The sequence below is a fragment of the Sinocyclocheilus anshuiensis genome, unplaced genomic scaffold (assembly GCF_001515605.1).
Source record: "Sinocyclocheilus anshuiensis isolate Anshui unplaced genomic scaffold, SAMN03320099.WGS_v1.1 scaffold181, whole genome shotgun sequence".
Taxonomy (NCBI): Eukaryota; Metazoa; Chordata; class Actinopteri; order Cypriniformes; family Cyprinidae; genus Sinocyclocheilus; species Sinocyclocheilus anshuiensis.
This window is the reverse complement of record NW_015540898.1, coordinates 82,850-96,819: the sequence shown is the minus strand read 5'-3', so window position 1 is coordinate 96,819 and position 13,970 is coordinate 82,850. Positions and strand designations below refer to the sequence as shown.

Sequence of the window (13,970 nt, the reverse complement as noted above, 5' to 3'; positions counted from 1 at the left end):
AATTCCGAGTATGGGTCACCATACTTGGCCACATTTGATTAAATTTATATAGTCTGAAGTGTTCAGAATGCTACAAGTAAATGTTACTAATGCTGTACTATATATATATATATATATATAGAGAGAGAGAGAGAGAGCGAGAGAGAGAGAGCTAATCCTTATTTTTATATAAAAAAAGGATCAAATTGTAGACTCAATTTATCACTACAGTGTAGCACTATGAAATGTTTTGTACCATGTGCAATAACTCTGCAGTATGTGTTAGCCAGTGTACCAGATGTATTCATTTTAGTGATGGGAAAAACTAAACTTTGTTGAACCAGCTGATCAGAAAATGCTTCCCTACTTAAAAATGATTCTGGGGACATCTGCTGGTTAAATGACAAAACGCTGCAAAAATTACTGGCATATATTTTATCGCAATATCATGCAACTTTATATGAATATTACTCTTCAGATTTTTATAATAATGTTTCCCTTCTGTTCAAGTAATTTTTTTTCCTGAACTTTAATATGCCCAGTTAGACCTAAAACGTGGCATCAATGTATGCATTTAGGAAAACGTTCATAATAAACAGAAGAATTATCACAGCGTTAAATGCTATTTAACTAATGGCCCGGGTATACTTAACTTTCGGCGTTCCGTTCCGCGTCTGCACAGCTGTCCAAAATCCCTCTCGCGGTTGCGCCGTTATACGCGGACGTCCGCGGAACGCAGACAACCGAAATATAGCCTACTTTGTGCTTAAGTTGTAGTAGGCTACATTATGAAACAGAATGCAGTAGGCTAATGACATCATTTTCAGTATATATTTATTAAAGTCATAAATGAATGCTATCTTATTGGGACATTACTTGACCCTATTGTAACACCGGCTTGACTCAATGCTACACAAAGTACCTAAAATTTAGTCCAACACACTGAACCAGATCAATGGGCCAATCAGAAGATGAAAAGTCCGTTGGAGGCAAAGAACACAAAAACACACATATATAGAATTGTTAGATTTTCTCTATTCACTATTGTAATTTTGTTTTTTTTGTAAATGGTTAAAGAGTTGATGTAATGAACAGAGAACAATAAATGGAAGTTGGAAAGATGAATCACATGAAATGTCGACTAATAAAATAAAAGAAAATACAGTCAACCTTAAGTTCTGTTTGGAAATGGAAAATGACAAATTCAAATAACAAATGAAAAATACTCTTCAATAGGGATATGCCAGTATCAAATTTTCATGTTGCAATTAATAGCTAATGCTTTTATCGTGCAGCTGCTTTGTTTACAGGGTTTCTGGGGTAACGGCTGCATTTAAACAGTACAATATTAAAGTTATTGACATCAGATTTAGGTTTTTTATTTTTGTTTATTTTATAAAAAGACAAACGATGCTCTGCCAGAGAGCAGGTGATCCCTGAAATATTGGCACAATAATTTGAAATTTAAAGTTGCAATAAATAAAATCCCAATTAACAAAACAAAACCCTTGAATCTAAACTATTAATGTACTGTAACAAAGCAATCAAGTATTCACAATAATATTCCCAACATAATAGTCAGTGTATCCCCAATGGCATCTCAGTGGTGTAGAGGTCATGGCAACAGAAGAACTACTCCACTTTACATAACAGTAATATATGAAATGAGTCTTCAGGAACTAAACGTCCGACTAGGAGTGAGAAGAAAAATGTGCGTCTTCAACTTGAGAACCTAGAAAATTGAGTCTGTGGCCTGAGATGATCATTTCAAAAGCACATTCAGATCAGATCAACCAAACTCAATTCTCTAAAAAGAAGAGGGAAACCCCCCGCAGAAAATCAGACCCTCAAGACCCATTACTAAGAATCGCACACACTTCAGAACAGTAGGCGCGTTTCCATTACAGATTTGAGCAAAACTTTGGCGATATTTTATAAATGTCGATAAAAAAGTATTGCAAAATGACGGTGTTTAATTTTATAAATGTCGATAAAAAAGTATTGCGAAATGACGGTGTTTACATTAACCAACATTATGAGACTTAAACGTAACCTTTTGCCTCTCGCGATAAGTCATGGCAATGGATTTTGGTGGGATTTTTACTATATTTATTCAAAGGAGGTTTATGCGCGTATCTTTACAGAAGCAGCAAAGAGAGCCGCTTCAGAAACGTGCGTGGCGCGGCTGGAATAAACCATAGACTGTATAAAAACAAACACAAGCATTGAGTGGCCGCAATCAGTTTCAGTGACCGTATCAGAGCCACACTGCACCGCAGACGTGTGCAGTGTAAATTGTCTAAGCATTAATGGTAGGGAAAGCCCCTTATACCGGAGCGGCCACTGATGAAGTGTTTCTTGGAGGTTATAGTACATTGAAGAATGATCATATGACTTTTTACATACGCCATGTGACCTGTAAATGCGAAAAAGCCGTTTCCATTGCAGTTTTGCAAATGATTCCTTTTTCGCATTGCCTGACAAACCACCTCATGCGAGCGTAAAAACTTTTTTGCGATATATGGGCGTTTTTGTGAAATTGACGCGTTTCCATTAGGCGTATTTTCAATTCGCAATTTCAATTTGCGCAGTTTGAAGGGTAATGGAAATGCGCCTAGTGTCTGATCTCTGGGCTGGCTTTGACCTACAGTGGGTTTGTGCTGTGCTTTAATCTCACTGATTGACAGGATCCTCCAGCAGTCCATACTTGCCCTCAAGTACCTGAACTGTAGCAGAGAGAGCACTGCAAGAGAGAAGAGAAGAGGCATTTTATTTGAAGTGGGGAGGTGCCAGGATGGTTGACTACATGACTAGCTCTGTTTTGGGTCAAAAACAAGATGTCACATTTCGGTGTTCGCATCAAATTAAACTTACAAAAGTGATCTTATATACATAGAAAGCAAATTAAATGCAAGTAAAGCGTCTACTTTAATGCTTCAAACACATTTGTGAAAAGCAAATGTCAAAATATGGGTGCAATAATGTTCCATTGTCATTCAGCGTAATAGATATTTATGCAACAATAAAACACCACACTTATTCTGACCTGTACTTATTACAATATATCAAGAAAATGTGTTCATATTATATTTTAAATGATTACAAAATTCTTGCTGACAAACAGGCATAATTTTTGGTAATTATTTTCTGCGCAGAAAAAAAATATTAAATAGGACACGTAAAAAAAAAAAAATTGTGATTCCTGAAAACCCCTTTTCTTCTTTGACCAATATACATATAGTCAAACCAAAAATTATTCCAACACCAGATATAATTTTTGATTTTTTTTTACTAGTGGGTGCAGGACGCTATAGTTCATTTATGTAAAGTGAGGATAGCAAAATAAAGTAAACTGTGACATATTATACCCAAAAATTCTTCATACAGTGGACCACCAGTAAAACTGATAAAAATTTAGAATCAAAATTATTCCGACACTTTGACCTGACCATGTTTTGCTTAAGTGTTATCTGACATTATCAAGATGAATTTGTGCTGACACAGTTTAACTCGGAGTTCTTGTCACATTTGATTACAAACTATAGCGAATAAACTGTGATAATGTGTGAAATGTTGAAGGTGTCTGAATAAACTTTGGTTTGACTGTATATCAACCATTTGGTTCATCTCAAATAACTGACCAACAGCCGTACTTTGTGCCAATGTTGTCAGGCTGACAGGACACACACAAATAAATAAAATTAATTAAATCTAATAAAAAGTGTAATAATAAATAAACTATGCAAAACGCTTTCAAAAGTCTTTTATGAATGTGTAAATATGGTTCTGAGAGTTGCTCACCATCCGGGTCTGATTATACGGTATCTGCCACACACAGACAGATCCACAACTGTTGATCCCAACCGGCTTTTATCTCCAATCGGTCCACCGTCCACCACAACAGCCAGACTGGGCCACAGATCCTCAAACTCCTGCAGAAAACCACCAGCACGTCAAACACAAGCTGACGCCCATCAAGAATTGGTCTGTAGTTCTGTACTTACGTTAGCAGCAACTGTGCTGGTTTGTGTGCTGACGTTAGCACTGGTGAGAGCAAGCGGCTCGCCGCACATCTGACAGAGACGCCTCATGAACGGATGGTCTGGAACACGAACCCCTATGAGCTACAGCACACAAAATATTAAATGATACAGTCAACAAAAGAGGACAGTATTGAGATCTACACACATTACATTAACTAAAGGTCCCTTGTGAAAAAGAAGTGCGCTTAACTGTACTGAATGAGCACTTGTAGTGAACTTCAAATCCTAAATGTATATAATAATAAAAAAAAAAGTTCTCGCAGATAATATCAATTTTAAGTGCACATGACTGTATCTTAACACACTTAAAGGGTTAGTTCACCCATTAATTACTCACCCTCGTGTCGTTCCAAACCCGTAAGCCCTTCGTTCATCTTCGGAACAAAAATGTGGAATAACGTCGTTATGTTTGTTTTCTTTGCGCAAAAAAGTATTCTCGTAGCTTCGTAACTTTACAGTTGAACCACTGATGTCACACGGACTACTTCGTCGATCATCTTGATACTTTTCTGGACCTTGAACGTGGTAGTTACCTTGCTGTCTATGGGAGGGTCAGAGAGCCCTCATATTTCATTAAAAATATCTTAAATTGTGTTGCGAAGATGAACGAAGGTCTTACGGGTTTGGAACGACACGAGGGTGAGTAATTAATGACAGAATTTTCATTTTTGGGTGAACTAACCCTTTAAGTAGACTTTTAAAAAGTGCATTATGTAATAATGCCAAATTAAAAGTCTTAAAGTACATTTTAAATCATTATTTTAATAACCTTTTGCCGTGCTTTCAAAAAAAGTACACTTATTTTGATGTGTTGATAGCATACTAAAGCACAGACAAAGTACTTGATAATACATTTAACTGTAGTGTGTTCTTTAATATTACAGTTAATACATTATGTACTAAATTGCAACTTCATCATTAAAAATGTGTAATTACAAAAATTTCAATACATGACATACAAGTTTCAACAGAAATGACATTAAAGTATATTTTAGTTTACCATAATTCATCAGTACATTCAGCAGTAAAACAAATTTCAAATATAAAGTACATATAAAGATGTACATAAGTTCTAACGTATTCATGTATATGGAGAATAACTAAAGCCAACCTTGGTAAAAGGATTGAGGTCTCCGTTCAGTGTGGAGGATCTTTCCAGAACTAGTGTAACCGGTCCAGGCAGCAGATCTCGGAGCAGCTCCTCCTTCACAGACACCTTACAGAATCTGAAAGCATTCAGAACCGCCTTACAACACAAACACAGTACTGTGACAGCATCAGAGGGTTATACCATGGTACTTTGTCATATATTCCATGAGCCCATATGAAGTTACACTTACAAAAATGTTGTTAAGTCAAATTACCATGGTGCATATTTTTTTTGATTGACATTTAACAACACCATGGTACTTAAAAAAAAAAAAAAAAAACAGAACCGGTTCTCATCTTAACCAGAGCTAAGCAAACGTTAGAGCTCTGTGTACTGTGTTTTGCGTTGAAATCAACTTTCCATTCTGGTCTTACCCTTCGAAATGAGTTTGTCAATATCCCGGTCCATTCCCTGGAAGTAGCATTTCCTCCAAAGTCCAGAGTAGGTGATGGTAATTAAAAAAAAAAAAAAAAAAAAGTGCTCATTAAAATACACAACCATTCAAAAAGTCTGGGTCTTTCATCTTTTTTATTTGTTGCAAGTCGCTTGATAAAAATATTAGCACAATTTAAACCATTTTCTATGTAAATATATTGTAAACTGTAATTTATTGCTGTGATCAAAGCTGAATTTTCAGCATCATTACTCCAGTCTTCAGTGTCACATGATCTTCAGAAATCATTCTAGTATGCTGATTTGCTGCTCAAGAAACACTTATGATTATTATCAGTGTTGAAAACAGTTATTTTTGTGGTAACGCTTACATTTTCAGGATTCTTTGATGAATGGAAAGTTCAGAAGAACAGCATTTATTTGAATACACATCTTTTGTAACATAATAAAATATCTTACCATCACTTTAAATTAATGCATTATTGAATAAAAGCATTAATTTCTTACAAAAAAAAAAGATATCTTATTGACCCCAAACTTTTGAACAGTAGTGTTTAAGAAGAGGCATTTCAGTAAACTGATCTGAACCTGTAGATGTCCTGTACTTCTCCGACACAGATGGCTAGAGGATTGTCTCCATTCCGTCCTTTGATATCATAAACTCTCCTGACGGCCGCAGAGTGTTGAGCCACACAGGCCAGACCGTAGATGGTGTCAGTGGGAACGGCCACGACCTGCCCCGCTTTCAGAGCCTTGACTGTGGCGCTCAGGATCTCGGTCCACTCTGTGCTCACAACAGACACAAACAAACTACAGGCATATTCTTCAAAATACTGATTTCAATTCCCCTTCTTATTAACAGTGTTGGGGAAAGTTACTTTTAAAAGGAACGTACAGTAGAATGCAGAAGAAGACATTTCAACACACTTCAGCAACAAACAAAGACACACAAATGTTTGTCTAGAGTCTCCTGTAAATTAAAAAGTAACGCATTACTTTACTAGTTAACGTTACGTGAAAAAAAGTAATCTGATTACGTAACGCGCGTTACTTGAATTTTCAGATCCATCATTATGAAAACCACTGCATTTTTTCATAATTGTATATAACGTTACATGTGTATTTTGATACAACACATACATTCCTAGCTATGACGTTATGACAAATATTTTGTCTCTTTTTGTTAAACTATGACAAAAAGTAACTTAATTGAAACTCATTCCCACCACAGAACGTCAGTCCAGGGTTATGCACATTCTAATGTAGCACCAGTCGTTTATAATACAACTTGAAATACAGTACTGTAATAGGAATATTCAAGATAAATATCAGCCGTCGGACATTTTAGAGACAAATGACATAACTAGCGAGGGTGTGGCGAGTGTATTTTAAGAAGAGAGTTTATCAAAGTGTTGGTTTATCGACTGAACAAGCACGGCTCTTACCCTGCTGCTCCCCGGAGCTCTGCGCTGATAGCCGCAGGACTCTCGTCTTCAGCTCTTCACACATGCTGGCGCTCCTAAGCGGCATGTTTAGGTGTACGAGTGAGTGTCGAAACGCATGCAGAACACCGGCCGAGCGAATACAGCTGAAGAAGACCATTAACAGCTCACACAGCACGCTTTCATAAAGCAGGAAGCCACGTTGACAGCCCTTCAAAATAAAACACTTCAAAATAAAAGTCCCGTTATAACAAAAAAATATGTAAATTTAGATGTGTATTTTAGTCGTGCAGGAGCAACAAATTCCGTGTAAATGATCCAGGTGCATCTTGTTAATGCCGATAAATATAATTAACTTGCTGATGTAATTAATTAGGACTAATGACTATTTAATATATAGGCCTAATTAAGACAGACCACTGCCGGATTTACCATATTACAACCAAAAACTAAAAATGGCATCAGTGACAGGTAAGATAGTTTTATACATTTAAATAATAATTTCATAGGTTGGTATTTCTCATAAATGTCCATACTTCAGAAAACACTGAAGATACAAACACCCAGTTAAAAGATCTTCCTGCAAATCAGGTAAATTGCTATATATATATATATATATATATAGAGAGAGAAAATCACTGTTTTAATTCACTATTACATACATTTCTCAAACAGTGCCCTTCTGTGAGACATCTGGAGGCTCTTGATGGCAAGATCTCTGACAGACAGGAGCAGATCGAGCTCAGCACTATGATCCTAAACGACCTGCTGGAAATTCAGAAAATAGTTGCTGTAGGTGTTTAATGTTGTTTTATAGTGTTTAAAATGCGGTTTGCTGCAGCGCTACTCATTCAAGTGTTTATTTTGGTAGGAAAGAGGACTTGAAAATGCATCACTTCGAGGACTGGATGACTGAGTTGTTTCCTTTCAGTATTTGAGACCCTACAAGTTTATATAAAAATAAAAGCTTGATGTGAAAGTGTTGGGATGGAGCGCTTTCTTTCTGAAACGTGTAACTTTGTGAAATAATGTAACCACTCAGACAGGATTTTACTGGTATTGTATTGCTTTTTGATTCAAAAAGTTATTACTGTGCCATAATGCATAATACTTTATACAAAACAAGCATATGAGAAAAAATTTCACATTACACATTCTTTAAAAATACAGATCTTTACAGTTTCCTCACACTTTGGGTATCAAAAGCAATTCTTATGGAAGCATTTGTTTCCTCTTTACCTCAAGCTTCTGACTCAACTAACATGCCAGACCAACTTTTCCTCTTGACCAAGTGTCCTTGATGCTGCCTGAACCACAAGAAAATCAGAATAAATACCAATGGGAAAAAAAGCAACTGTTCAATAAGCTAGTTTGTTGACCAAATCATAAGCTAATGCATTTAAAAGACCCATGAGTGAATGAAAACGTAAAAACGATGATGGCAGCACTTGGAAAAAGTGGAATGATTAAAAACAGCATTGCGGGTTTACATGAACAAGAGCTGATCTCGAGCAAGAATAAAATCAGGACTTGATGGACAAACAAATCGTTCTTTCACCAATATTTTTCCAACATAAAAACAAATGCAAGATTTTCATGTCATGTGGGGGCGAATAAGAACAAAAAGTTACATTGAAGCAGCAATAATTTTCATTAGGAAAAAAATATACATATATAACATTGCAATGGCCAGATACAAAGTCACATCAAACATAACTGTACACAACACAAACATTTTGATAGGCGAGACGTAAGGAAAAAAACAAAGGCTTTTAAACATGAAATACTCAACGCAACAGGACACGGCTGTTTCTCTATATCACCACTGAATGCTCACACATGATATTTTAAGTGAAAGTGACGTGACATGTGGCCAAGTATGGTGACCCATACTTGGAATTAGTGCTCTGCATTTAACCCATCCAAAGTGCACACACACAGCAGTGAACACACACACACCGTGAACACACACCCGGAGCAGTGGGCAGCCATTTATGCTGCGGCGCCCGGGGAGCAGTTGGGGGTTCGGTGCCTTGCTCAAGGGCACCTCAGTCGTGGTATTGAAGGTGGGAGAGAACACTGTACATTCACTCCCCCCACCTACAATCCCTGCCGGTACGAGACTCGAACCCGCAACCTTTGGGTTACGAGTCCGACGCTCTAACCATTAGGCCACGACTTCCCCCACTTATGAACATGTACAGATGGCGTGGTTTGATGTTTTTCTATATGCTCTATGACATTGCATAGTTACCCATTTTTGTTAGGTGATGAATAATAACTGGCTTCGATCAAAATTAATCTTTCATGTACTTTAGTAAATTGTCAAAACTAGAGTCCTATGCGAAAATGTGAACAAACAAGGTCAGAAAGCATGTGCATTATTATTATTCCGGTACAGTTGCTCATCATATTGGCTGGACCCCAAAGTAAGTGCATTTATTAGGAAAAAATGGCGTTGTTCAAACAGATTGCACTTAGTACTAGGTTTGCACAGGTCCCATTAATAGATATTTAAAAAGAATATGTAGTGGATAAATAAAGCTACTGATTGAGTGACGTACACAGATTCGACCAGCGTAATGTAGCTTCACTGTCAGTTCACGGTTTAATTTGGCACTGGATAGGAAAAGGCTCGCTCAGTAATATCTATCCGATTCAAACTCTCCATGTCTACTCCATGCTGAAATGAAATAACTATCATGAGTTCTAAGGCAATTCTTGTCCAACTTGAGTCTGAAACACAAGGATCTGCGGAGAACTACATACTGCATAAGAGACGCACAGGTGACAGTAAAGGCAGTGCAGAGTCACGTCTCATCTCATCTCACACCCAAAGTCTGATTTCTCATAGTTCTATACAAAAATACAAATACAATCTAAAGGCTTAAACATTTATTATTTCAAATGTACTATGTATTTACATGACGGTCATCTCTTTAGAACCTCTATACAGCAGTGGTATATAAATGAGGGGCAAACGAGCGGCGTTGAACCGTGGCTGGGTAGTGCACTACAAGCAGGTTAAAAACAACAGGTCTGATGAGTTGTGTCTGCTTATATGGTCAGGAACCCATAAATACAGAAAGACACATGTACACACACACACACACACACACACACCTCAGAATATACCGCTGCTTGTTTTTCTGTATCCCTGAGCGGGTCACAAGAGATTCACGCGGGTTTAGAAACGGGTTTCGCGAAAGGAAAAGTGCAGGGAGACACTGATGAGAGGAGGGAAACAGATCTGTAACAAACAATGAGAAAAAAGAAAGGAAACCCAACCACATGCCCATCACAAAGGCAAAAGCATTTGATTCCATCACAGAGTATTCAAGAGTGATCATATTTCTTCCAAAAATCAAAAGGAAAAAAAAAAACATTTTTTGCATGGACATTTTTTGAATTTGATTGATATATGGAGCCCCACACATCACATGCAGGGAAAAAAAAAATAAAAAATCATATTGCGGCCATGAAATAACTAATTCCCACAAATTCTTAATTCATTGCCACAATTTACTAATTTAATAAATCATGGCCACGTAATAATTTGTTTCGTCATTTTAACTAAAACAAGGGAATAAATTAGTAAATAGTGGTCACGATTTAAATAAAATGAGTTAACAAATTATTAAATTGTGGCCACAAATAAACATGTTGTGGGAATGAATTCTTAATTCATATATATATATATATTATATCCCTCATGTTATGTGCGGGGCTTTATATTAACACATACTTAGACAATATAATTTTTTTAAAAATTAAAATCAGTCTAAATTCAATTCAGTTGAAATAATATATATAAACACTTTCTATTGTTTTACATTATTATAATGGAAATTGGGTATGAAATTGTCACTAATATAAAAAAATAAAAAAAATTAAATAGGGTTAATATTCTTTATGCAAAAATTCCCATTTTATATATATTTTTTGGATTGTGGGAAATATGACCCAGAAATTTTCAAGACAGTTTTGTGAGATTCACTTAAAGACAGAGTTTGCCTAGTTTGGGGAAACAGAAAAGGAACATTTTGTGAAAAGTTGGGAAAGAGAGCTACATTTATCCAACAATTGAGTATTTTAATAAATTAACATATATAAAATTAAATACTAAATTATAGGCAGCCAAACAAACCTCTAAATTACATTTAAAAGGCAGGTAAATGTTCATTGCAGTTTATCCAGAATGACAAACTATAAAATAAAATATCTCAAAAATCACATTATTATTATTATGAGCACTGCAGCCTTCCTAATAAATTACACATAAAATACTTAAATGTTTCAATGTGCAGGACTTTACCTAGATAACTTCATTACCCATAAACTGTGATGAAGGCCTTGCTTTTGAAGTCTCAGATACACCAGTGAACTAATGTGTAGTGGGTTTCAAGTTTAAACTCAAGTACAACATGTGGCCGGGCATAAACTCGTTTGGTTTTATATGGTGAATCTCTATAATCGGATTCTGATCTTTAAATAATCTTTGAAATAATCTAGCAAAACAGCGGGGTTAAAACACTACCGACACTCAAATCATTATGAGAAGCAACTAAACTACTTTTCCTGGTGCCCTAAACTGCTCCGCCTGCTACTCTCCCTTAAAAGTGCACCAAAAACCACACACTCGGATCAGGATCACACAGGCCTGGGGAGAGATGCGTGCCTATAGCAGAGGTACAGGTGTATGTGAGATACCCATCTGTACACAGTACAGATGAAGAGTGAGGCCTGAGCCTCTAGGGGGCGCTGCTGCTGCCGCCTCCATCAGGCATGGAGAACTCATCCGCCACCATCAGCAGGGCCTCTATTTTGGCTGTGGTGTCTGGACTGAGCAGATCTGAGACATCCATGCCGGCCAGGCCATCGCTGGGGGTGTTGGGGGTCACTGGAGCAGCCAGGTTGTCCTGTTGGGGCTGAGCGGGGTTCTCTTTGGATGGGCAGCAGGATGGAGGTTCTTCGGGGAGGGATGGAGGTTCTTCGGGGAGGGCTGGAGGAGGCGCAGCAGGAGGCGGCGACGTGTTCTTTGACTTCTCCAGTGAGGTGGCAGCGCTCTTGTCTTTTGCGGAGTCTCTGCAGATATGGTGAATCTCTATAATCGGATTCTGATCTTTAAATAATCTTTGAAATAATCTAGCAAAACAGCGGGGTTAAAACACTACCGACACTCAAATCATTATGAGAAGCAACTAAACTACTTTTCCTGGTGCCCTAAACTGCTCCGCCTGCTACTCTCCCTTAAAAGTGCACCAAAAACCACACACTCGGATCAGGATCACACAGGCCTGGGGAGAGATGCGTGCCTATAGCAGAGGTACAGGTGTATGTGAGATACCCATCTGTACACAGTACAGATGAAGAGTGAGGCCTGAGCCTCTAGGGGGCGCTGCTGCTGCCGCCTCCATCAGGCATGGAGAACTCATCCGCCACCATCAGCAGGGCCTCTATTTTGGCTGTGGTGTCTGGACTGAGCAGATCTGAGACATCCATGCCGGCCAGGCCATCGCTGGGGGTGTTGGGGGTCACTGGAGCAGCCAGGTTGTCCTGTTGGGGCTGAGCGGGGTTCTCTTTGGATGGGCAGCAGGATGGAGGTTCTTCGGGGAGGGATGGAGGTTCTTCGGGGAGGGCTGGAGGAGGCGCAGCAGGAGGCGGCGACGTGTTCTTTGACTTCTCCAGTGAGGTGGCAGCGCTCTTGTCTTTTGCGGAGTCTCTGCAGGCACACTCACACTGGCAGGACTCCTCCTGCTTTATGATGATGACCGGCAGACTCAGACCGATGTGCTGCACTGCGTTCCCTGAAACAACCATAACAGCTACCTGTGAGAGACGCTCTCTGTGGTAGGGCTGCATGATAATGGGTAAACTGATCTTTGGTTATTTCGCTCAAAAATATAATAGTGATTATTTTCTTTTTACATTTGATCAGAATTATTGCACAAATAAAGAGAATGACAACATATACTGTATGTATGGTTTATTTCCCCTCATCTAGTTTCCTGATTTATTATATTTGTCATTTAAATTAACACATTTTCTAAATTGAGAAAATAGGTAAAAATAGCAGGTTCTCTCAAAAGTTTAAACAGTGGAATTTTAAATAATAGCACCAAAAATTCCACCTATTTAAAGTGTTTCTATTAAGGCAAGACACTGCAGGTAAAAACATAGTTTTTTCATGAACTGGTCAATTTTAGGATTTTGGGCTATTTGGCTTTTCACAAAGTGTCATTTCAGACTAGCAGAAATAAAACATCCAAAATACACATATTTTATTACACTTTATCTATCTGTGTCTGCAGATTTCGATCACTTATCTTTAAAGGCCATCTTCTCAAAATTAGTCAGAAATCCTTACTTCAGCAGCACTTATATACACCAAACATGACATTTTTCCCCATCTATATACTTTTTACAGAGGAGTTTGTTAATATATCATTTGATATATCAACATTTCTAAAAAAAAAAAAACGGTGAAAATTGACAGCATTTTCTTATTTACTGAGAGAGATATGGTTTGGTGGTGTATGGTTGCCAGATTGAGAATATTAAAGGGGTCGTATGATGCGATTTCAAGTTTTCCTTTCTCTTTGGAGTGTTACAAGCTGTCCGTGCATAGATAAGATCCCTAAAGTTGCAAAGACTAAAGTCTCAAAACCAAAGAGATATTCTTTATTCATTATAATCAGTAATTATGTCCCCACTGGATGCAACAAATGCCTCGTTTATAATGGGTTTTATTGGTTATGTCTTGCCACGCCGGCCAGGACACAGCATCACAGTATGGCAAGGGGCGAAACATTTCCGTCGCACGCTTGAGGTATTCAGCCAATCACAATGCACTGGATAGCTGGCCAATCAGCGTACACCTTGCTTTTCAGACCGATAAGCTTTGTAAAAATCGACGCGTTTCAGAAAGGCGGGGCATAGAGGAGAAACAATAATGTACAGTAT

General features: G+C 37.8%; 2 protein-coding genes across 5 annotated transcripts in view; both read right to left on the bottom strand.

Annotated features, from left to right (window-relative positions):
- Positions 1–1,274: 1,274 nt before the first annotated feature.
- On the bottom strand, positions 1,275–7,225 carry LOC107688968 (yrdC domain-containing protein, mitochondrial-like). Of its 2 annotated transcripts, XR_001634287.1 has the most exons (7): positions 7,011–7,225; positions 6,154–6,349; positions 5,134–5,248; positions 3,984–4,103; positions 3,781–3,911; positions 2,599–2,722; positions 1,275–1,867 (listed from the first exon to the last, which is right to left on the bottom strand). XR_001634287.1 is itself a non-coding variant. In XM_016486819.1 (6 exons), exons 1-6 carry the CDS (start codon positions 7,165–7,167, stop codon positions 2,653–2,655), a joined length of 789 nt encoding a protein of 262 aa, XP_016342305.1. In that variant the 5' UTR covers positions 7,168–7,225; the 3' UTR covers positions 2,527–2,652. The 2 variants fall into 2 exon arrangements, 1 of the variants encoding a protein (XP_016342305.1); XM_016486819.1 differs by lacking the exon at positions 1,275–1,867 and having other exon boundaries at positions 2,527–2,722.
- Positions 7,226–10,960: 3,735 nt separating this feature from the next.
- The window catches only part of LOC107688967 (metal regulatory transcription factor 1-like), a 34,273-nt gene continuing 31,263 nt past the window's right edge, over positions 10,961–13,970 (bottom strand). For 2 of the 3 annotated variants that reach the window (XM_016486816.1, XM_016486818.1), the window contains one exon: positions 12,110–12,814. In XM_016486816.1, the coding sequence (XP_016342302.1) occupies positions 12,396–12,814 (419 nt within the window). In that variant the 3' untranslated portion in view covers positions 12,110–12,395. Of the gene's footprint in view, positions 12,051–12,109; positions 12,815–13,970 lie in introns of those variants that run through there. The other variant, XM_016486817.1, reaches the window with a different exon arrangement.

Excerpts from the sequence above, each read along its gene's own strand:
- LOC107688968 (XM_016486819.1), bottom strand. The coding sequence starts at position 7,167 with ATGGTCTTCTTCAGCTGTATTCGCTCGGCCGGTGTTCTGCATGCGTTT. Across the intron at positions 6,350-7,010 it reads GAGCTCCGGGGAGCAGCAGG|AGTGGACCGAGATCCTGAGC; the intron begins GTAAGAGCCGTG and ends TTGTGAGCACAG. Across the intron at positions 5,249-6,153 it reads GAAGTACAGGACATCTACAG|ATTCTGTAAGGTGTCTGTGA; the intron begins GTTCAGATCAGT and ends GAATGCTTTCAG.